Source organism: Choristoneura fumiferana, chromosome Z (genome assembly GCF_025370935.1).
Source record: "Choristoneura fumiferana chromosome Z, NRCan_CFum_1, whole genome shotgun sequence".
Lineage (NCBI taxonomy): Eukaryota > Metazoa > Arthropoda > Insecta > Lepidoptera > Tortricidae > Choristoneura > Choristoneura fumiferana.
This window is the reverse complement of record NC_133472.1, coordinates 28,591,114-28,614,622: the sequence shown is the minus strand read 5'-3', so window position 1 is coordinate 28,614,622 and position 23,509 is coordinate 28,591,114. Positions and strand designations below refer to the sequence as shown.

The 23,509-nt window shown below is 35.7% G+C and overlaps 1 protein-coding gene across 6 annotated transcripts in view; it reads right to left on the bottom strand.

Annotated features, from left to right (window-relative positions):
* Positions 1-23,509, bottom strand: part of LOC141433512 (uncharacterized) — a 109,712-nt gene that overhangs the window by 52,998 nt on the left and 33,205 nt on the right. For all 6 annotated transcript variants that reach the window (XM_074095614.1, XM_074095597.1, XM_074095589.1 and 3 more), the window contains one exon: positions 13,933-14,089. In XM_074095614.1, the coding sequence (XP_073951715.1) occupies positions 13,933-14,089 (157 nt within the window). The remainder of the gene's footprint in view (positions 1-13,932; positions 14,090-23,509) is intronic.

Here is a 23,509-nt window from a genome sequence, read left to right as displayed (position 1 = left end):
ACCACTACAATAGGGTAGTTTCCAGGGTAAAATAAAAACATACTATTCTAGTTAGCTCGTCAATTAATTTATCGAAAATACAAACTGAGACATGGATGCACAGAAAAACAACAAAAAGAGACCAGCACTGGGAATCGAACCCAGGTCCTCAGCATTCCGTGCTGCGTGCTATAACCCCTACACCACTGCTGAAAAGGAATCTAGACACGAATTTTTCCTATGCATACATATCTCAGGTTGCTTATTTCTACTTTGTTACTTAAGCAGCAGCACTAGCGACATCTATGTTGCGCACTCTTTCGGAACCAACCGCTTACCCAGACAAGAGATGTTTCACGGGATACCCGTGAAAGTAACAAATTTGGAGTTGAAATAAAAAATACAAAAAGACTCCAAAAAACCCATCATAATTAGTTTATCTCAAAATATTGGACACTTATTTATTCTTATTTCAATTAAATAAAAATTACGAAGATGAAACGCGGCAAAAATCAGGAGTGGAGGCCGGTGACTCTTTTTAATATATATAATTTTCGTGTAGACTAAGACTGATTAGATAGGATAATGAAGTAATAAAAGCGGATTCTTAGGAAAAATATTGTTTGTTTAAATGGTATCGTTTACCTAATAAGACATGTGTCAAAATTAGCAGCTGCTTTTTAGGCTGCGTTTCGATTGGCCGGAGCGGATAAGCGATATCATGTAGGATCAATCAACTATATACATAATTGAAAACCATAGCTCGCCTTTGTAATATGACAATGCGATTGGTCGATTTTGCTGGGTCCCGAAGGAAACGGACTCTTACGTTGAGTTTATTGATACCGTTTCTATATTCAATCAGAATTATCTATTTTAAAATAATAGACGTAGTTTAAACTTAAAGTAAGGATCGGATAAGCACAACCAGTGCACTAAATTCGTCCGAACAGGGCCCGATTGCATAACAAAGTACAAGCTAATATTATTAGCGATTTTGTATTGAAATTCACTAATACTATTAGCTTGTACTTTATTATGCAATTGGGCCCAGTTGTCAGGCACGAGATGCATGATACGGACAGGCCCGAGTAACGGTAGCAACTAGGTACTGGAACGGCAGCTAGATATTTATGTTCAGTCTATTTTCATGCAATACCTATCGGTGGACTACGTGATATTCTCTTAAATTAGGATTTAGGTATGCAGCCTACATACTAAAGACTTTATGAAACAAACCTAAAGACTATAAAACTACTCGTTTTAAAACTTATTAGTTTTAAAAGTCGCTGAACTAATGTTGTTCAGTTGGACAAGGACGATATATGTTTCAATTTTTTGCTCGTATTACAGGTCACACCCGGTATAGAGATAGTCACACTGTCTTTTAGATGAAATCACGTTTTTAAATTTGAGCCAGTTTAGGCCGAAAGATACCGCAGAAAAGAACTGATAAACGAAGGTAAGCTGTTGGGAGATAAGCTTCTACACCATAAGTTATCTTACCATTTATCACAAAACTTTTCTTCACCTGCCCAATTAAGGAGATCCTTAGCCAAATTGAAGAGAAATAAATAGTGCCCCAGCATTAGTTAATGTTTTTTGCTACACCGGGGGCCGATTGCACGTTGCAACCATTCCGTTGGAGTTGGCACATAAAACCGTATCAATCGAAATGATAAAAGCACAAACTTTTGTAATAACTTATGTAGTTTTAAGTAGTATATTGATAAAAAAATCCTATTTCAACAACTTCATTAAATTCTCAAGTAGAATACATGATTAAGCAGCTGGCTTTGCTTATCAAGCGCGATCTAAATAAATGGTTATACCGGTACATTCTTTTATTAAAATTTTATTAGAGCTTTAACGTGGCGTTGGCGTTATCTTTTCGAGCGCTACCGTAGCGCGTAGCGAGAAAATGGATTTTGTCTTCTAATCGCCTGCGTGTAAGTAATTACTCCTCTACGCTACAGTTTTAATGAAAATAATACGCATTTCATAATAAATAACATTTGATATAATATAGCAGTAGACATTGTATCCGCGGTGAGATAAAAACTTCTATGCTTTACAAGATTTCCTCTTTGACTTATTGTTACCGCCGAGACTGAGAGACTATAATTAAAATCTTTTGTATCTGTTCGTAGTTAACACATTGATGGACACTACTATCAATTAAACGTTGTTAAGCCTTATATTTGGACGCCTATAGGCATACTGTCCATCAACGTGTTAATTCGCTACGCAAGCGCAATATGTACCTAACCGACTACCTGTCGACGTACCTGTCATTTAAGGAACCTAAGAATGAACCTATATATCGGTAGATGTAAGCTTTACGGCAGAAAAGTTAGTTGAATAACTAGAATAGTTAATGGACGGAATGAAACGAAAATCTCATGTACGCGGCACACGTACCTACCTACTTATACTTACTTTACTTTTACTTATGTGCAAACAAACACGTCCTACACGGCGTTCCAAACACGGTTTCTCATCAACTGCTCACTAAATTTTACGCTGGGTGAAATTTATAATAAGTATCTAAGTCTTTAATTTTCACATAAGTCAGTTACTTCAATACTACCAAAACCGATCACAACATGAAACATTTCTATTGTCACAGATTTAGAAACTAAAGTATCTTTATCAAGACGTGATACTTGATAGATATGACATCGCAATATGAGTATTATGATAAAATGGGAAATCTGTTAGATTGTTTTCGTTGGAAAGGGTTTCATTGTTTCGAAGTGACCAGTCAATGCAGACCTTGTGCGTTTTGTTCGGCTCTCCCCCGTTTGCGTGAAACTCGATTATGATTTGGGCCGCAGGGAAGGCCTTCGTATTCTGGTATAGCTATTTTAACACGCGAGCAGGAAACGTTTTGCTTTAGATCTGACCTTTGTGCGTCGATACACAACATAATACATACATAATTATAGCGGCTTGTATTAAAACTTTCCTTTAACACCCTGCAGGTAAGTATACGAAATTAACTTGAAAGATCATTATAATATGAGTGACCGGAAAATTGTGATCTAAAAACCATTAAGCTATATATTAGTTTTTAAACTTAATCTAATCATGGTTTGTGATGTACTTACCTAGACACTAAATTAACAATTAACGGAAATAAGGATAAGTTAACGAGTTCTTTCTACTGTTCAGTTCAGAACTTAACCGTAGGTTTATTTTACAATAATTCCTATTTATTGAACCATATTAAGTACTTAATAAGTATGCGTGATTCGACACAAATTTTACCACCTAAATAATAGCATCTATATTCTATACCACTTAAACCAAAGTTAGTTCTTGTTGATGTGTTCCACTCTAAATAATAGTTTTGAAATTGCCTAGTGTTTCTATTTATATTTTGCACGTCGGATTTAGGTGCTTAACTGTCATGCTCGAACCAGAACACGTACGCAGGTAAACTGGATGCTCAATTTCCCGTATAAAATAAAAGGTTTACTTTTACAGTCATTCATTATCATAATGTTAATATTGTTTTCTTCACGAAACATTAAGCTTGAGTATATAACCCTTGAAATGATCAGCGAGCTGAAGATTTTTTAAAGAAATTTATTAAACTTCGCCTGTACAATAGAGTCTGTGCCTGTGTAATTATTAGAGATCAGGATTTAAATAAAATATAAATAAATAAGCTAAAAGCCGCGATACCTTTAGTTTTCTTGATAACTCTACTTAAAGTATTTCGGAAAAATAATAATGTAGATAATAAAAAATAAGTAAGTAACTATATGTAAGTTGATAATAAATAATTAATATTCGAAATTCTTTGACACATGCGACAATTTTTTAAGGGAGTTAAGCAGATGATATAGGATTGCGCTTTTGTAGTTCAATTAATGCTTGTTTACGTTTTCTCTCATTAAAAGTAAAAACAGAGTTTGTTATTTATCTATATTTATCTCGATATAAAACATAACACGAAAATTATAATTACAACTACGGAACGATTGTTGTTTTTAACCGACGAAAAAAACGGAGGAAGTTCTCAAGTCGACGAGTATATATATATATTTTTATGTATGACCACGCATAACTTTTTACAGAGTAGTCCGATTTTGATGATTCTTTTTTATTAGAAAGCGTATACCCCGAGTGTGGTTCCATTTAAATTTGGAAAAAATATTCCTACCCTAAGGGTAGGAAAACAGGGGATGATTGATTGTTCAGTCGATGATTGTACTGTATGACCAGGCATAACTTTTTACAGAGTAGTCCGATTTTCATAATTATTTTTTTATTAGATAGGGTATACCTTGAAGTTGGTATTATAATTATATTGTACTTAATATAATTTGGGGAAAAACACCCCCAGGGTGGGAAAATGAATAAAATAAAAACTTTTTAACAAAAAATTGAACCGCCGAAAAAACTGAAAAGCAAAAAATAATACCTTTTTTGTTTGACCTTAATCTAGTTTAGTTTGAAGTCGGTGCCTCAGCACGAGCCAGGAGGAGTGATAGAAGCCCATCAGGTAGACGACTATAGGTCCACTCCTCCTGGCTCGCGCTGAGGCACCGACTTCAAACTGGTACCTAGATTAAGGTCAAACAAAAAAGGTATTTCAGAATTCAGAAAAAGCGGATTATGACTTTAACTAGACAATTAAGGTATCATTAGAATCGTCAAAGCATCCCAAGTGTCCTTAGATAGGTGAAGTTAAAAAAAATAAAACATGGCGGCTGTGAGATGCAAATAATTGGGGGTCAACAAAAATTTTTTTTTCTTATCCTTCTAATATGGGTATCAAAGTCAAGAGCTTATCATAAGGATTTCAAAAAACTATGTCATGACTGTTATATAGTAAATAATATACGTTACCATGTTAGTACAAAATATTAAAAACTAAAATGAAGACTATTAATTTTAGAAAGCTGTAATTTTGCATGGATATATTTCGCAACTATGCCAATAAAGTGGTAAACTAAAATATAAAAAAAAAAACTTTTTAGGGTACCTCGCACAGACGTAAAGTGAGGGTAAAAAAATTTCTCGTATAACATTATAGTGTAGGGTATCGTTGGATAGGTCTTTTAAAATCATTGCAGGGTTGTGAAGACGAATTTTAGATACAGTGATTCCTTTTCAAAATATACAACTTTGAAGAACAATTTTTTTGTTGAAATCTAGCGTCCCTCCCCTTCTAAAAGCTAAACTGTTTGGTTACAATTTTTGAAAAAAATCACTATGATAGTAAAATTATCAAATTAACAAATAAAACTATTACGGCTAAGTTTGCTTCAGGATTCTTAGTGGGTAGTTTAACAGTAAATAGCGCCCTAACTTGTAAAATATACTTACTTTGAAAATGACGTACAAGATACAAAATCCTTAAAAATATTACTTATTTAATAGGTACGGATAGTTTGATTTTGAGGGCTGCGGAACCCTATCCTGAACGTGTCCGATAAGCTCTTGGCCAGTTTATGTATAATAATTTTTGCTATCTACCTATATGCAAAACAGAACAATGTGATTTACGAATAAAATGGTCTCATTGTAGTCGGCATTTCTATCGCCTTTTAAAATGAAAAAAGTAGTTATAGTGACAACTACAATAGTTGGACATATTATGGTATCGCAGGTGTTGATATATTCTTTAATATTGAAGAATATTTGTTTGTTCTATATAATTATGTAGTTTCCGCAGCGCATGCGATGAAATACATTTTATGCCTATTTTTTACACTGGGTTACATTATTGAAGTTTTAGTACGGATCCCTAATATACAACCTTATGTCACTAGGACACGGAGATAGTGTAACTTCCTAAAGGTGAAAGTTTTTTTTTAATCGGTCCAGTAGTTTCGGAGCCTATTCAATGCAAACAAACAAACAATCAAATCTTTCCTCTTTATAATATTATTAGTATATTAGTACAGAAGTATATAAAAAATACAAACATTGGAACAGAAGCTCCTCCTTTTTTGAAGTCGGTTAAAAATAGAGCCTTTGTTGTTTTTATGGATAACCAGTAGGTACATTAATTAGTGGTTATGCCACCCGTACGGCTGGAACTTGAACGGAGCAGTTGCGCCCGCCCGTTGTATAATTTAATTATCAAGTTACACAAAAGTAGACCCTCAAGTACAGAGCGGTGGTCTTTGGAACACGATTAAATTTTGTACGCATTTATTTGAGTATCATACTTAACTTATTTGGTAATAAGTGGTCATAATCAGTTATGCAACTTGCTCACGTCCAAGCGGCCCTCCTTAACTATCAAAAGAAATCAAAAGGATAAAAAATCTGCCAAGTGCAAGTCGAAACCCCTCAGTGTGTGCGTCGTAGGTACTGTGCAATTTCACTTAATCTCTCTCTCTTAGCTATATATATATGTGTTTTGCTATATCTGATTCACTAAATAAATAAAAATAAATAAACTTTTCAAGTACTCTTTAAAGATTTAGAATTGAGTTTAATCATTGCTAAGTGACGTAACATTGACTTAGATACTTTTTAAACTTTAGACCACGAGAAGAGAAAGAAAACTATTGAATCAGATGTAATTTCGAAAACTTTGATCAGTTAGGTATATTATGTATAGGCTCGATTTTAATGAAAATTTGCACTTTAAAGCTGAATATTTCGCAAAAAAATGAAAGAGCTACACAATCGCTGAAACTAAGTTCAGTTTTGGAGTACCTACCTACACTACGCAGAGACGAAGGTTGCGGGCAACAGAGAGAGTGGGTCCAAATAATAAAATCATACTAAAAGAGTATTTAAAAATGTTTTCTTTTTACTTATGTATTTAGTTGACTACGGAACCCTAAAAAGTGAACTGGGGATGTCAACAATGTTCTTTTGATAATGTGGAGTAAATCTACATTTAAAGATTCCGTGGTTGTAGGTTCGGCATTCGGCGGCTCCAGCGTGCAGCGTTCACGCGATGAGGTCACGGACTGCGCCATCAATCGTGCCCCGGCCACCATTGGTCTACTTTCCCCGAGATCTATCGATGCCTTTACAGACTTATGGGTCAATAAGAATTCAAGATTCTTTCATTCCGGCTCGTTAAGTAAATAATTATACTGTGACAATTACCGCTAATACTGATTAGAGATTTATTTCCTAAATAACTCTTTTCTAATTATTATTCTAATGCGATGACATTACGCGTACTAAATCCTTATTATAAAAAACTATTACGTCTTACGTAACCCTAAATGTGTGTATTCAACTCAATATAAGATTTTACAGAATAACCCAGTCTATACCTACATTTAACTTCTGTACAATAACTGTTTATTAAAAAAAATATAACAAAAATTTAACCGACTACAAAAAACCATGAAAATATTTTTCTACAAATAACAAAAAATTGAACCGACCACAAAAAACCATGAAAATATTTTTCTACAAATAACAAAAAATTGAACCGACTACAGAAACCATGAAAACCATTTTCTACCAGTCTGAAGTCGGTACCTCAGCACGCACACAGCAGCACAATATATAGTGCGTAAGTGAGGTAGATGACAATAGGTCCACTCCTGCTGGCTCGTGCTGAGGCACCGACTTCACTGGTAGATAATTATTTTAATGCTTTCTTGTAGTCGGTTCAATTTTTTGTTATTTGTAGAAAATAGTAAGTAGTCGTTCAATTTGTTGTTATAAAATTTTTATTCCTCAATAACATTTAAGACATGATGTATATAAGGATGTATGTATATACACACCGGATATAAGGAACGGATAGGTTAGGTTATAAAATAAACTAGATATTAAAGACAAACAAATGTTAGAAGTTACAAAATCGTACCAAGTATTACGATTGGGGGGGGGCCCCGGGGGGTAAATAATCCGAGAGGCCACGACAAGAACAAGAACCGCATTTAAATTGATTTGCTTTAAAACGTAATGGCTTGACGTCTGTGCTGTTTCTATATAGCAAAGTGTGATTGGTTGTTTGGGAGCGCGCGGAATGACACGAACTTCCATTTTTGAATTTCGGAGTAGTCCCGCTGAATATAAGCAGGTGAAACGTTACGTGCACACGGCGCCGACTGCGCGCACCCGGCTCGGCAGCGAGCGAACAATTTACTTCCAACATTCGTACTCATAAGACATAACATAAGGTACTGTCGCTGTACGTCTAATTAATTTTATTTGTACCGAGGATTTAGATCTTACATCTGTTGTAACTTATGAATTGTATGATACATGCGACGTTCTTAGTGCAAAGGGGCATTATCTTATAGCGACACTTCGGGCGTAATTCAATTTTCGTATTTCATTCATTCATAAAGAAAATTATACAAAAACCATGTCGTTACCGACCACCGTAAAGGTTCTTTTATCCTGAAAGCAATATCACTGTTTTAATTGGGTATTCTGATAGATAGGATGTCTACGAAGCGACGTACAAAATATTAATTTATTGAATCAGATAAAAAGCGTAAGGAAAAGGTTTTTGAACATCGCACATTTGTGTATTATTAAATAAATTTTTAGCCGTAAGAATTAGTTTAATTTCATAGAGTAGGGTAGGGAGGGGCATGTTAAGCAAGCGGGTAAGTTGGGCAATCAAAATATCTCCAAAACTAAAAATGTGATGCGGGAACTCAATATGGTGCAAATTGAGGTCCGCGGAAGGAGAACAAAATCCGCGATTACTAATTGCCACGTAACGCAAGAATTAGTGGCAGACTTCGATTGTTTTTTTTTCTAACTCAAAAGTTAAAAAAAATCCGACCAAGAGCGTGTCGGTCACGCCCAAAATAGGGTTCCGTAGCCATTACGAAAAAATTAAGTAATATTTTTCTAAGGATTTCGTATTTTATACGGAATCTTCCAAGTTTAGGTATTTTTTTATACCTTAGGCTGCTATTTACTCATAAACTACTAATAAATCTCAAGAAAACTTAGCCGTTATAGTTTTCCTTGAAAGTTTGATATCCTGATTTCAAATTTTTCCACCAACCGGTTTACATTTTAGAGGGGGGGGGGACGCTCGATTTTAATGAAAATTTGCACTTTCAAGTTGAATATTTCGCAAATAAATCACTGAATAGAAAAATCGTCTTAGCAAACCCTTAATGATTTTAAAAGACCAATCCAAAGATACCTCACACTATAGAGTTGGATGAGAAAAATAAATCTTCCCCACTTTACGTCTATGGGAGGTATCCTAAAAAATTTTTTTTTTGGTTTTTTTGTTGTACCATTTTGTCGGCATAGTTTACATATCCGTGCAAAATTACAGCTTTCTAGCATTGATAACCCTGAGCAAAGCCGCGGACGGATGGACAGACAGACAGACATGGCGAAACTATAAGGGTTCCGTTTTTGCCATTTTGGCTCCGGAACCCTAAAAACTGAACTGTAGTATTTTTCATGGTGACCTGTCATTTCGCCGAGTTTAATTACGCAGATGTTCGTTTCGTAGGCAACTATTGCCAGATTTTTCTTTTGGCCGAGCAACGTTTGGTGTAATTTCGTTGAGTTATTTGTTTCGCCGAGTAGTCGGTAGGAAGAATAGCGATATGCAGATTTACGTGTAGTCGATTGTTTGTTTCGTAATTGTTTTAGTTAACCGAACAACTGTTCGCCGAAACACGATAAGCAGAGTTATCACATGGTATCAAGATGTAGTTAGGTGCGATGACGAGCGTTAGCGAGGAGGGGTGTTTAGTAGAATTGCGACCAACAACGCACGAGCCGAAGCCGAAGAGTGCCAAAACCGAACTGCTGGCATAACGACATAGTTTGTTTGGACTTTAATATAAAATAAACCTAAATTCGAAAGCGAAAAGTTGTTCAAGCTAACGTTTAAAATGTCACTACTGATTAATCGGCTACACGAATTTCTATTATTAGTTATTCGGCTTACTGACTCATAGGTCGACTGAATAGTCTACTAAAGGTTGAGTTACAAAACGTTAGTCTGTGAAACAATACATTTGCGTACAAATTCATCGGCGTACCATCACTCGGCGAAACGTGGTCTGCCAATCAAAAATCTGCGTAAAAATTGTCGGTTAATCATTGGGTAACCATTTTTCATGCATGGAGAGATCTCAGGCATCAGGAAAGCATTAGTACTTAGTAAATTTACCTTCTTATTGTGTTTTAATGCCTATGTTAACGTAAGTATACTCATTTTATTATAACTTCATTTAAAAAAAACGTGGCAGGGGGTAGTTGGTCAGATTTTACGGGGCCAGTTGAGTATTACAATTACAATATTAAAATAATGACGTTAACTAGATATATTTCAAGAAAGTAAAAAGACTACAAAAAATATCTAAATATAGAACCGACTACAAAAAACTTGAAAATAATTCTCTACTAAAATATTGATGTCGGTGCCTCAGCACGACCCAGTAGGAGTAATTGAAGCCTGCTGGCTTGTGCTGAGGCCCCCGATTTCAATCTGGTGGGAAAATATTTTCAAGTTTTTTGTAGTACATTCTATTTTTTGATACTTAATTTTTTTTTCGAGTGTTTTACTTTTCTTTTTTTTTCTTTATTTGTTACTTTTTAGCGATTTGTTTCCAAATGATAATTTTTTTACCTATGTAATTCTTGTCTTGCTCAACTTACCTCATACTCATGCTCAACTTACCTCACTGCCCAGGCAAGTTGAGCATGTCTGACTTTAGTCACTTAAGAAACATTTTTTGCTAAACTATACAGTGTAGCAAAAAACAGTCAGGAGTTATTTATTCCCAAATTAATTTCCTAACAATCAAAGCATTTATCATATTTCTAATGTAAACCATCATGAAAGGAGAAGGTCAAAAATACAAAATTGCTCAACATGCCCCTCCCTACCCTACCTAATCACTTAATTGATTTGTTAAAACATCAGCACTTAAAATAATGCAGTTATTGTATTGTATTGCAGGTGGTAGGACCTTGTGCAAGGTCCGCCCGGATTGCTACCAGCAAGCCGGTGAAATTACTGCCACTTGAGGTATCCCATCTTAGGCCTCTAGGTTGCCAACGCATCTGCAATACCCCTGGTGTTGCTGATGTTTATGGGCGGTGGTGATCTCTTACCATCAGGAGACCCACTTGGTCGTTTGCCATCCAGTCGAATAAAAAAAAAACGTTCACTTCAAACTGTATTTGCAGGTAGTTCAAGAAATGCTTGGACTTAACCATAAACAAACTTCTTAGGTTATCGGTGTAACTTCATTCCAATTTAAGATTGGGCACGGATCCACTCGTCTGTCAGTACAATTTAAATTACCCTACCTCTTTTCATTCCCTGACTTTTTTAGCGTAATAAGTCTTTAGCCATGTCAGTTCCCTAACAAAAGTTTAAACTGTTTTTAAACAGTAAGTTGCGATTAAATTCTAATAAATTATGTAATGTTCTATATTTAGGGGCTGTTTCACCATCCATTGATTAGTGTTAACTGACGGTTAAATGTGAAACCATCTCCGTCTATTCGAACAAAACAAATAGAGACGGCATCACATTTAACCGACAGTTAACACTAATCAATGGATGGTGAAACGGCCCCTTAGCCTTATTTAGTCTTAAAATGAGACAAGCACTTTTAAACTGATACTTAGTAGGATAGGGGCATTGTGAAAAATACGTACTTATTAATAGACATTAATTATGTATACTTGCACTAACATTATGTTTATCGTAGAGTTGGGATGTTTGGTGGCAATTTTGAACAGAGTGCAGTGGAGTCGTTATAATAAATATTTTTATGATTGAATGAATGAATGAATGATGCATAAGAATTCGAACAAAAAGTATGTTGAAAATACAAACTGAGACATGGATGCACATAAAAACCAGAAAAAGAGACCAGCGCTGGGAATCGAACCCAGGTCCTCAGCAATCCGTGCTGCGTGCTATAACCCCTACACCACCGCTGGACAGGAATCTAGACACGAATTCTACCTATGCATTTGAAACTTCGAAAAAAGTATGTAGAGAAAACATGATGCCCATATAAATTTAACAATGCCTGATGCCAAAAAATACGCTACCCCATAAAGTTAGTTTCATTACATTTCATTTCTCTAAGTTACTTTCAATAGCTACTTAAAATTTACTTTAATAATAGCTATCAGTTAATTTACAAAAAAAAAATACAAGTAACATTACTTTTTACAAACATATTATCTATAAGACATTTATTAACAATTAATTTCACCATTTTGACAGCTGACAGTACGAGCTAACGTCCATTAACATTTAACATTGTATGGTGAAATTGGTACTAATTATCCTATATTGTGGGAGTGAGGTATTAGAGTAAACCAACAGGTGTTTGAAACATAAATTCCGATAGGAATTCCCAACACATCTATTTAAATCTTGTATGTTAGGATGAAAAAAAAAACAGGGGATTGATAGCTTTATAAAGTGGAAAAATATTAATTCTAACGTGAAAATAGTTCACACCAAATTTTACTTAAGTTAAGTTTCTACCATTCAGTCATTCATTCAATTATAAAAAGTACATAACAACGACTCCTCTGCATTACTTGTTTCAAAAATACTACGAGAATCCTAACCCTAAAGTTCAATTGAATTTTCGTGACTCCATAAAAATTTTCGTGAAAATTCCCAAAATTAACATTGTGATTTTCATTAACGTTGCACAAAAACATTCGTGCTGAATTTGTTTCTCTAATCCTAGCGGTTGAAATTTTGAGATTTTACTTCGATCCCGTGGGATTACCGACACAACACACACAACACTCGCACGCACCATAGGCAGTCAACAAAACTTTCGCATTTATAATAGGATATTATTCCATTCGGAAGCACACATTTACTACCATAAGGTTCAGAGCCTCGTGCTGCGTTCTACAGTCCGGCCTTTCGATCGAGCGTGAGAAGTCCTTCAATATCAGGTGTAGGTACGGCTAAAAACAATTATAGGCTTACCATTACCAAGTCAATGTGACAAACAGCCTCATTGTGTCTTTTCTGTTAATTATTTCTAATCCATTTTTACTCGTAACTAGAAAAAAAAACTACCAAATGCGAGTCGGACTCGCGCAACGAGGGTTCCGTACAAATTTGTAGGTATTCACTATTCATGAATAATAAATATCCAGTATTGTCAGAGCCCTTCTCCTAAGCAAAATGAGTGCAGTGAGGATCCTTTTAGATTGGTTACTAACATGGACAGACGGATAAAAGTAAAGACTTTTGTTATAGGTTGTGCTATAAGAGTTACCTTCATACCAGTTTTCAATTTTCTAGGACAATTGGAAGTACCCTATAGGTTTTGATTCTTCGGCAATTTAAAACCTGAATATTTAATATGAGTTTCCGCTTGACATCTCCACGCGGTCCTGAGAAAAAGGATATTGACAGATGGACGGATGGACAGACGGACAGAGACGAATAAGAAAGTTCCATTCTTGCCACCAGAGGTACGGAACCCTAAAATATGCAAAACATTTACATGGGTGATCAGATAAACTAACCCAAACAACTGCTGAAACATTCCGGAATAAGTTTCAGGCACAATGGAGACAGAACAATTATTATCAACCTACTCAGGAACACTTTTTAATGACTCGGGGACTTGATTAGACGTTTTAACAATTAATTTGACTTTTTTTCGTATAAGAAATACTAGTAAATAACTCTGCTTATTGCAGGTAGGCATTTAACATACTACTTAATGCAATCTAGGTAAATATCATCCTCGTAGTACAATTTCCAAGCCATGTCATGTTAAGTACAGGTTTTTGGCAACTATGGAGTCACTTAACAGCACGTCACGTGCTCACAAATGTTATTAAGATCATCGAGATAGATTGGAGACGCAAAGACGAGACCACTTTTTTAGCTCAGGGATCGCGTGCACTCTTTTGTTGTCAGCGCTAACGCGGCTTTCTGCGGCTGGCGAGGCGCCGCTCGCTCGTTTAGAGCTCCTTACCAGATGATTATCTAATGGGATTTTTATGTCAAGTACTCACTCTTCCAGTCGTAAACCTCTTCGATGTTTCTTGTGCTTTCGGCCCAGATGAGAAAGGAGTAAGCCGGATCAGAAATGTTGGTGAAGTTGAATCCGCTCAATGGAGGTACTCCGTTCCTTGTAAATTCGGCCAGAAGATTCGCCAGCTCGTAGTTAGCCTAAAATTGTATATTATGTCTTAGTTGGCAATCAAATATCGAAGCTAAATGGTATGAGCGTGCGGGCGTGCACAAGCGTGCAGGAAGCGATGTTCTAATGACGTTATTGCTAAATAAGTACCTATTCATATTGTTTTCCGTTGTCAAGTTACAAAATTAAGGGCGCTACCAACTTCTACAATGCTTTAAAAAAACATGCAGTTTGCTTGTCGCAAATATGTGTCCCTCAGTACCTACCTATACTTAGGTAAGTACAATCAAACCATTCGATTCCTGACATACCTACCGCGTGGAGCGTCCTTACAATAAAGTGTAATAATGGTTTTTCTAGCCAGGCACTATGAGATTTTCAGTGAAAATGTTATAGGTACAGTGGATCACGATTCAGTTGGCTCTAATATTTTCATCAAGTACAAGTACAAGTACTCACAGACACAGGGGCACCTTTCATAATACAATAGTATAACTACATAAGTACACTTAAGTAAATTTCTTTTACATAGCCCGAGTACACACGCGTAGGTCCGTGCATTACATAAATGGACACAGACAGTGTAAAGCCATGTGCAAAAAAACCCCCACATTACGTCTATAGGAGGTACCCAAAAAAAATATGTTTTTTTTAAATTTTTATTATACCACTTTGTCGGCGTGACTGATATGTATATTCATGTCAAATTACAACTTTCTAGTATTAACGGTATCTGAGCTTACCCGCGGACAGACAGAGACAGACAGACGGACAGACATGGCGAAACTATAAGGGTTCCTAGTTGACTACGGAACCCTAAAAACGGTTAAATGTTCGAGACATCCAGATGTACGGCAGTTAAGTCAGAATAGTGTACCCGTAATACTGTGGGTGTGTGGGTAACGCGACAAGCGAGCAAAATTGAATTACTATCTTTTTGCGGAAAGATATCAAAATATTCAGAGAGATCGTTCATTCAGAGAAAAGTAGCCAGTAGATAACTACCAGAGCGCGATTTTTAAATTATATCGATCATATCGATGAAAATACAATACGAAGTTTTTTTTAATAATAATAACAATAAGTTTTATTTCCAGAACAATACAGGTCCAACTATAAGAAAGGTATATTAGGTACAATAAAATTAAATAAACTAAAAACTACGGTCAATGTGCCGGCAATTTTAGAGCCGACAGGCATATCTAGAAATGACGGCAAGAGACCGGACGGAATGTCGCTGATTCCGTGGAGTATGGGACGTGTGCTAGTGTGGGATGCAACTTGTGTTCAGCAGCAGAAATGGCAGAAACAGCCAAAGCAGGAAAATACAGTGGTCTCGGTGCCGATTATGATTTCTTGGTCCGTGGGGCCCTGGCGCTCTGAGTCTCTTCAAAGATCTATCAAAGAGACTCAGAGATACCACAGGAGACCGAAGAGCTGGCAGTTTCCTCGCTCAACGCATCAGTCTTGCGATCCAGCGGGGAAATGCTGCCAGCATATTTGGTACCATGCCGCAGGGTCCATTTTTAGATTTATTATAGTTTTAGTTTATTTAATTTTATTATACGAAGTTGGTACTTAATCATTTTTGTCAAACTGAAAATACGATTATTTTGTTACCTTTTATTTTTAATTTCAATATGTGCAATTTTGTAGCAATACGCAGATTGCTACACAGATTTTAAAAATACCCCTAGCGCGGTCGTGATTGTTACAGTTGAGTCACTTTCTTTGTAGCTTACTGATTTTTAACTAATAGTTTTATAAAGCAGAAAATTCTCATTCGCCAAGAGGCGGGAGAGTATAAACATAATAACATCGACAATATTTTAATGATACCATCACTGGCAATAATACTGGATGGAACAAATATCTTGCAGGCAGGTACCTACAACTTTCTAATGGCGCTCCGAATTATAGTTAAGTTAGTTATTTTTGAGTGCTTTGTCCTATTACATTTTATTGCCGGTGTTACAGACAGGCTGTATCTAATCTAATACGTATATGAATTTTAAAACAATCAAAAACAACATTAATAAGCAAAAGAACGTTGCTTTGATGAAAGGGCAGTAGCGGGTGTGCCACCGCAGTCAATTTTATTTTAAGATGTATTTCAAAAACCACAATTCTTTTCACGAAAAGGTGTTATGTTTCTTATATAGGTACAGTCAAGTGCAAAAATAAGTATATATATTCGAACCACTAAAAAATAAGTTACTACGGCCTTATTGCATCAGAATAAGAGTCTGTGGTACTTATTTTTGAAACTTTGAATATAGTCATAATATTTTTACACTTGACTGTACCTAATTTTTTTGTAACAAAATGAATTTAATATCGACTACGAAACCTTTTATCTGTCACACATACATGCCAACTCGCACTTGGCTGCTTTTAGTATTCTGTTCTGTACGTCGGCGGAAAACGGAATTCTTATAGGATCACTTTGTTCTTTGTCTGTCCGGCTGGCTGTCGGTCTGTCACCTTGTAACGATGCCACTCGTTTCTTAACTCTTTGGACTGTCTGGTTTAGCATACATTCTAAAAAAAAAATACATTTAAATTCAAATTACCTATTCTAAATTCCACACCTGTTCGATTCCGTCAAAATGGTGATTCTATTCAGAGCCTCCGAGCTGAACAGATACAGCTACCTGTTTCTTCGCCATAGATTCTGCAAAATCTTCATAAACTCCCTAACTAGCTCATAGTTCACTATTCTTATTATGAAGGAAGGTTTATTTCCTTCACTAGTCTCCAAAAACTGTGCAGTACGTTGGTGAAGTTCCTTGGCTTGTCATACTGCTGGACTTGAGTGTATATACAGCACAGTATAAAAAGGAGCAGTATTCCGTCTTGGCAGCATCCTTGATATAATTACCTACGCACGCTCGGTACACAAACGCGCGATAGGGCTGGGCTGCCTACTCTACTAACTGACACTTCAATTATGTATTTGATTTGATAATGTCTCATGAAATTTATAGTAGGGAAAGGATTAGGAGAGATTTGAAGATGGACTAAGTAGTGTTTAACGAAAACGCATTTTACGATATTTTAATAAACCACAAAGCATATTATGTTTTAAACGGTTTTATTTGGCTTCATCACTACCTATATTTGTTACCTAATTTGCTACGGAGAAGTATTTGCGCCTCTTCTGGAATGTGCGAAAAGCTTTATTGTTGAATTTAAGAGTATAGAAAATTCGCATTCTGATGAATAACTTTAATATATACGTTTTTATTGTATTTTATTAGATGGATTTAAACATCCGTACACCGAATAATACTGTTTACTTATATCGTTGTGACATATCAAGGTACGTAATAATAAACGCGCGTGAGTCCGTACGTAACCGCTGAGCACTCGTGACTGATGGTTACCAAGGTATGCTGAGAATTCGTAGCGCGTAGGTATAACTCGCGTTCCGGCCGTTTGTATGAAGACGGTGTAGGTACTGCTCCTTTTTCGTACTGTGTTAACAGAGCCCAGAATTTACACGGCATTGATCTGCCACAGTGACTTCTCACATATCGTCTATCGACTACCTAAATGATATAGATAATTATATTATCGTAAAATAAATAATAATTGGACGGAAAATCATTTATAAAGACACTAATGGAACAATTATTAGCACTAAGTACAACAGACTTTGGTTATGAAATTGAATTATTAATTAGAAATTGCTAACTATTAATTGTTTTCATTGCATAATCCATATTTTATGTCTATTTCACATTTTTCGACTGCTCAAGAGTTAATTGGAAGAGATCGCTATAAAACCGTCTATTGTAAAGGGTCATACTGAAAGCCAGCGCTGCGGCTTGCCGTGGCAACACGCTGAGTATATGGCCCTTTTTGCTTCTTTCGGCTCAATGTATTTTTCTTTTTCTTTATTTATTAATAAATAAATAAATATCACGGGACAATTCACACCAATTGACCTAGTCCCAAAGTAAGCTTAGCAAAGCTTGTGATATGGGTACTAAGCAACGGATAAATATAATTATATAGATAGATACATACTTAAATACATAGTAAACACCCAAGACCCGAGAACAAACATTCGTATTTTTCATACAAATATCTGCCCCGACACGGGAATCGAACCCGGGACCTCAAGCTTCGTAGTCAGGTTCTCTAACCACTAGGCCATCTGGTCGTCTAAATATTTATTAGTATATAAGAGTATGTAATAAGGTTGTCTTATTTTTAATTGTATTTTTTTTCTTTTTACTGTGCCGAAATTTGTCAAATAAATTGATTCTTTTCTTTTCTTTTTTTTGTTGACCTTTAATATTTTTTAACTGTTGTGTACCGATACATCGATATTGAATATAGGAAGTCGATAAGTGAGAAGTCACTATGACAGATCAAAATGGCGCGAAAATTCCGGGCTTTGGTTTAAATTGTATAAAATAAAAAATTAGGCATGGAAACGTGTGTTTTATTATCTTTGATAAAAAATTACTAGACTGCCTTCTTCCTACCTCTTCTTCCATTCACCACAACTCAACATCAACGCTCTATTGAAACCGTAAAAAATGAAGTTGCAAATGCACGTTATTGATAAGTATAGGTAAGTATATCATGTTACTTTCTATTTCTAACATAACAAAAATAATATTGTGTTTCAAAGTAATATTTTCGTAGTATTTTTTGTGCAACACGTACAAAATAATTAGTTAGTACCTACATACGTCCCGTCTTAGAGCCGTTAAGACTCGGACTTGGACGGCTTTTGCTATTCAAAATATTCACTTTAGGACAGTCCATCTCCAGTCGGCACTTTCTAAATTTTACTTTACCCATTCTCTAATGGTCGGCACTTTATGGTTTCATCGCAATCTTGAAGAATCCTTTGAGTTTGAAACCTTTACTAACAAGCCCTTCTCGTTTGAAGCATTTTAATAAGCACTTTTTGCTTCACTCCATTGTTCGCCATATTCGAATTTTCTCGTACCGGAACTCTTGATACAACAAAAAACCAACGCGCGTCGTAAGTTAGGTACCCTTTACAAAAAATTGGGGCAGCGACCAGGACACACTTTGTACGGTGAAATTATTATTATTCGTAAGGTCAATGGTTAACCCATTAGGAAAATTGACAAGAAATAAACATTAAAAAATAGTAATGGGACTTACGACGAGCAGTAAGTGGCTGTATACACATGCCTACCTAAAACTACTTTCAGACAACAATACACAGAAGGGTTCACCCTCCGTGAAACCCTATTCATAATGGTTTGCTCGCATGCCGTACCGGCTCTTTGGAAAAACGTAATTATCTACAAGTCACTTTCATCTTTTGGGTTTTTAAAGTGATTATTTGTACTTGTAGACCCAGACTTTTCCGGTTAGCTTTGCCTTTTGAAGGCTTCAAACTCAGGATACAAACTTCGCAAATCTGAAACTATAACAAAGCATAGGTAAGTATACTTACTATTTAATTATATTTTAAGTATATTTAAAATACTAAAAGCTTGAAGCTGCCATGCTACCATGCTACGCTTACATGCTAAATACACGGCGTAGGCCGGCCAGCGTAGCGCGCGCTACGGCGCGGTACCTACGCAGGTGTAGCAACGGCGCGGCGTTGCCATTCGCCTTACTTCTGACTGATAATCAGGGGTCGGACAAAAAGTGCCGATGACGATTGGTCATCAAATTAATCAAATCTGTCTCTAAGTATGACTCATCAGATGAATGTTAACCAGTATCCTAAATCATCAAAATTCGATCACCAAAATAATAAATCTGTCACCTAATAAATAGAACAATTCCTTAATTCGATGCTTCTAACTATTCTACTAAGGCAGGTCTGGTTAGGTACGACGACGAGCGAAGCAAGGAGTGTTAGGTAGAACTGCGACCCTCAGTGCGCGAGCCGAGCGAGCGAAGCGAGCGTGCCGCGACAGTGGCCGGCGAAGTGCCAGAACCGAACATTTTTTGCTAATACTTGTATGATGAATATAAATGTTTGTAGTAGGTACTTGGATGTTTGTATGTATTTAAGTATATGTATGTATGTTTACCCGTTGTTTATCACGCATAGAACAAACTTTGCTTAGTTTGGGGCTGGGTCAATTGGTGTAATTTGTGAGAAGATATTATTATTATTATTTAATTCAATGTATATCATTATCGTCAATTATTTGATGATCAATATTATATTTTCCAGTGATTCTAATTAATTTTTAGGAAGCCATTTCTATATTGTTTGGTGATTCAGTTTTAGTGACACATCTATTATTTTGGAACCCAATATAATTATTTGATGATCAATATTATTTCAGAGTAATTTTTAAATAATTCTTAGGTAACCGTTTTAATATTATTTAGGTGACAGATCTACTATTTTAGGAACAAATATTTTTTATTAGGTCGCCGAAAACGCATTTATTAGGTGATCAATAAAATCATACCCATTATTATCATCTAAGAGTTTTCTTTATTTTTTATGACAGTTCTTGCGGCAGAAAAAAACAATAAAGGAGATGGTCTTATTGATTTGTAAGTGAAAATAGACTTTGATGTTCTAAATCTAAGTCATACAACGGTATTAAATCTTGGAGTGGCTAAAAAAAAACAAAATGTAAAATAATATTTTATAAATATGTCCAATGCAGGCTCTTTTTGCTGACTGCTTTGTTTTGTTATATTGAACTGTGTGAATTTCAAATTATAATAAGTCAATCTAACCATTGGAAGTTAAGTAAGTGGGCAATACATTGCAAGTTAAATACAAGTAAAAGCTCGTAAAAACATTTAGCAATTTGTTGGTTCAGTTTTAGTATGTCAGATAGGGAAAAAGTTGTAATAATATGTATCAATTTACTTCATATTTACCTGCATCTCTGAATTGAACGAGTAAGGGCCTTTTCGCACTACGTTCGATCCGTATCCGATCCGAACCCGTGAAAATACGGTCCGGCGTAGTCGTAGAAATTTTGTATGGTTCCGTCATCCGATTTTTCTCCGATGTAGGGCGTAAACTACCTACCATACAATAGTTCTACGACTACGCTGCTAAAAATGTTTTTGTCACATTTTCGTTCCTCTCATTATAGGGAAAATGTGACAAAAACATTTCTTTATTTTGGATTTTGCGCTTCTGTGTGTTTACGTGCCTACCTGACCTACCCATAATAAATGCTCTTCAAAATGTCTAATTAACTCACTTACTCAGAAGTTAGGGCGGTTAGACATTGCGAATGCTAGAAAGAACTGGTTTTTCTCCTGACAACTTTACCTACCAACAATTTTGAAAAAAATAATGTTTATACGTATATAAATTAAGAGTTAAAGAATGTCAACTAATTATAACCTAATTTCAAAGCAGTATAAAGTCGTGTTTTCATTTATTTCCATTAAATTCGATAGGCGGCTCAGTTCATTGACCTGGAAATTATTATTTTGGTTAAATAAAAAAATATGTACATAATAATTAATTATTGAGCTAACAGTAATGTTAATGGTATAACTGTAAAATTTACAAACTTGACAAAATAGCAGACATCGAGGACCCTTTCCACTGCACTGTTTTACCGCGACTAATAAAAAAAATGTCCCTAAATGTTCCTTTAAAGCTGGTGGAAATCAAAAATAACACGTAGTATATCAAAATGGTTATATCCTGGACTAGGAGTAGGCCATGAGTTTGTACTTTACGTTTGCAGCCCTATGTCGTCTCAACTAAACTCATTTAAATTGACTCTCCCAACAAAATATTATTATTATGTAGTTATTATTCAATATTTCGCACTAAAAGACTTCGGCTTGATGGCGACGACTTATTTTTTCTTACACTATCAAGGCAACGGTTGTCTGACACTTCTCTCGACCATGCCCGCGAAACGACATAATACAAATAAAATCACATAAAAGTTGGGCGTTCCAAGTAACTGAATCCAAGTTGATAAATCAAGCGACTGCACCTATCGCGCCTCTCTTTTATGCCACGATAACAGTCCCAACCCTACCTTTTCTCTGCGCTACTCCCATAACAAACATCAAACAACGATCCTCTCTCGTTTGCCACACTTTGTTATTTGCCACTTTACCAAATATTCTCAACTTACTGGAAAAGTTGGTGTATAAGTGTACGTTTGCTGCAGGTTATTATATTTGTGATAGGAATGAGCACTTGCGGAACGTGCAAAATTTAGAAGATGTGAACGTACCTATATACGCGTCCATGACAATGCATACGAGTTCGTTTACGATAATTAAATAAGTATGTCATGTTTATCCCTTTTTGGCGACTATTTTTTGTATAATTTCTATATGAAAGAACTAGACTGCCTGCATCACTCCTACAAATAAACATTTAAATGTAGGTACCACTTTCGAAAACAGTCTAAAAAACTGGTACCTCTACATTAAGCAGCTTAATGTGAAAAGATCTGTGAATACTACACACTCAGTGCACGCAGCCTACGTTTTTATTAAGATTTACCGTCTGTTTTGTAATAAAATATTACATTACGAATCCGTTCAAGTAAAAACTCGTAAACAAATTTCAAATAAAGACACAGACTTTGGATAGAGAACAGCTAAAAAAATGTGGAGGGGCTGGGCCTCTACTCTCGATTTATATATATATATTGCGTGATTTCGGCTTAAATGTTCAATACAAAGATGCTATAACTTTTAGTATAGATGTGCAGAGAATTGAGGCCCTGGGCATGGCAGAAGCACACGTACATACGTGCAGCGGAGGCGTGCGCGTGCGCGTGCTCGTGCGCGTGTCACTTACGGCGTCAGCGCGGCTCCCGGCCGGCGAGTGCGCGCCCGACATCGTGGGACTCCAGCGCCGCGCGCCGCGCCCGCTCATATATCACAAGAATAACCACATTCCTTATTTTTTAATGATATTTTCTACAAGCGAATACGTTCCTTAGGCACAGACCTGCACAAAACATTATATTACATAAATAGTTTTTCTTATATAATATAATAAGCTTACAAGACAAGACAGACAAACAAAATGAAGTAAGTACTTGATGTATTGCCATTCAATTTTTATTAGTTTTTTTCTTTATAGTCATTTAGATTCCTTTCGTTTGAGAAGTCTCGTTAATAATATGCTGACTCCAAAAACACCTGTAACTTGATGTACCGTAAGAGATATTCGACGGGAATATATGCTATAGTTATTTTGAGTATTGTTGTAAATCTTTAAACACTTGGAAATGTTTTTAACGAAAAAATAATTTATGATTATGAGTAGGTACAAGTTCTTACGTATTTTGTTTGAGGTAGGTTTGTATATACCTACTAAGATGAAAATATGTAAGTATAAAGAAAAAAAAATCAATTGCCTTTATTTATTTTAGAACAAATATTTTTATAAAAACGTTAAATATCCAAGGTAGAGAATTGAAATCCCCAATGATTACTAACTTTAATTTTGAACATTCGCAAGTGTCAAATAGCTCTAG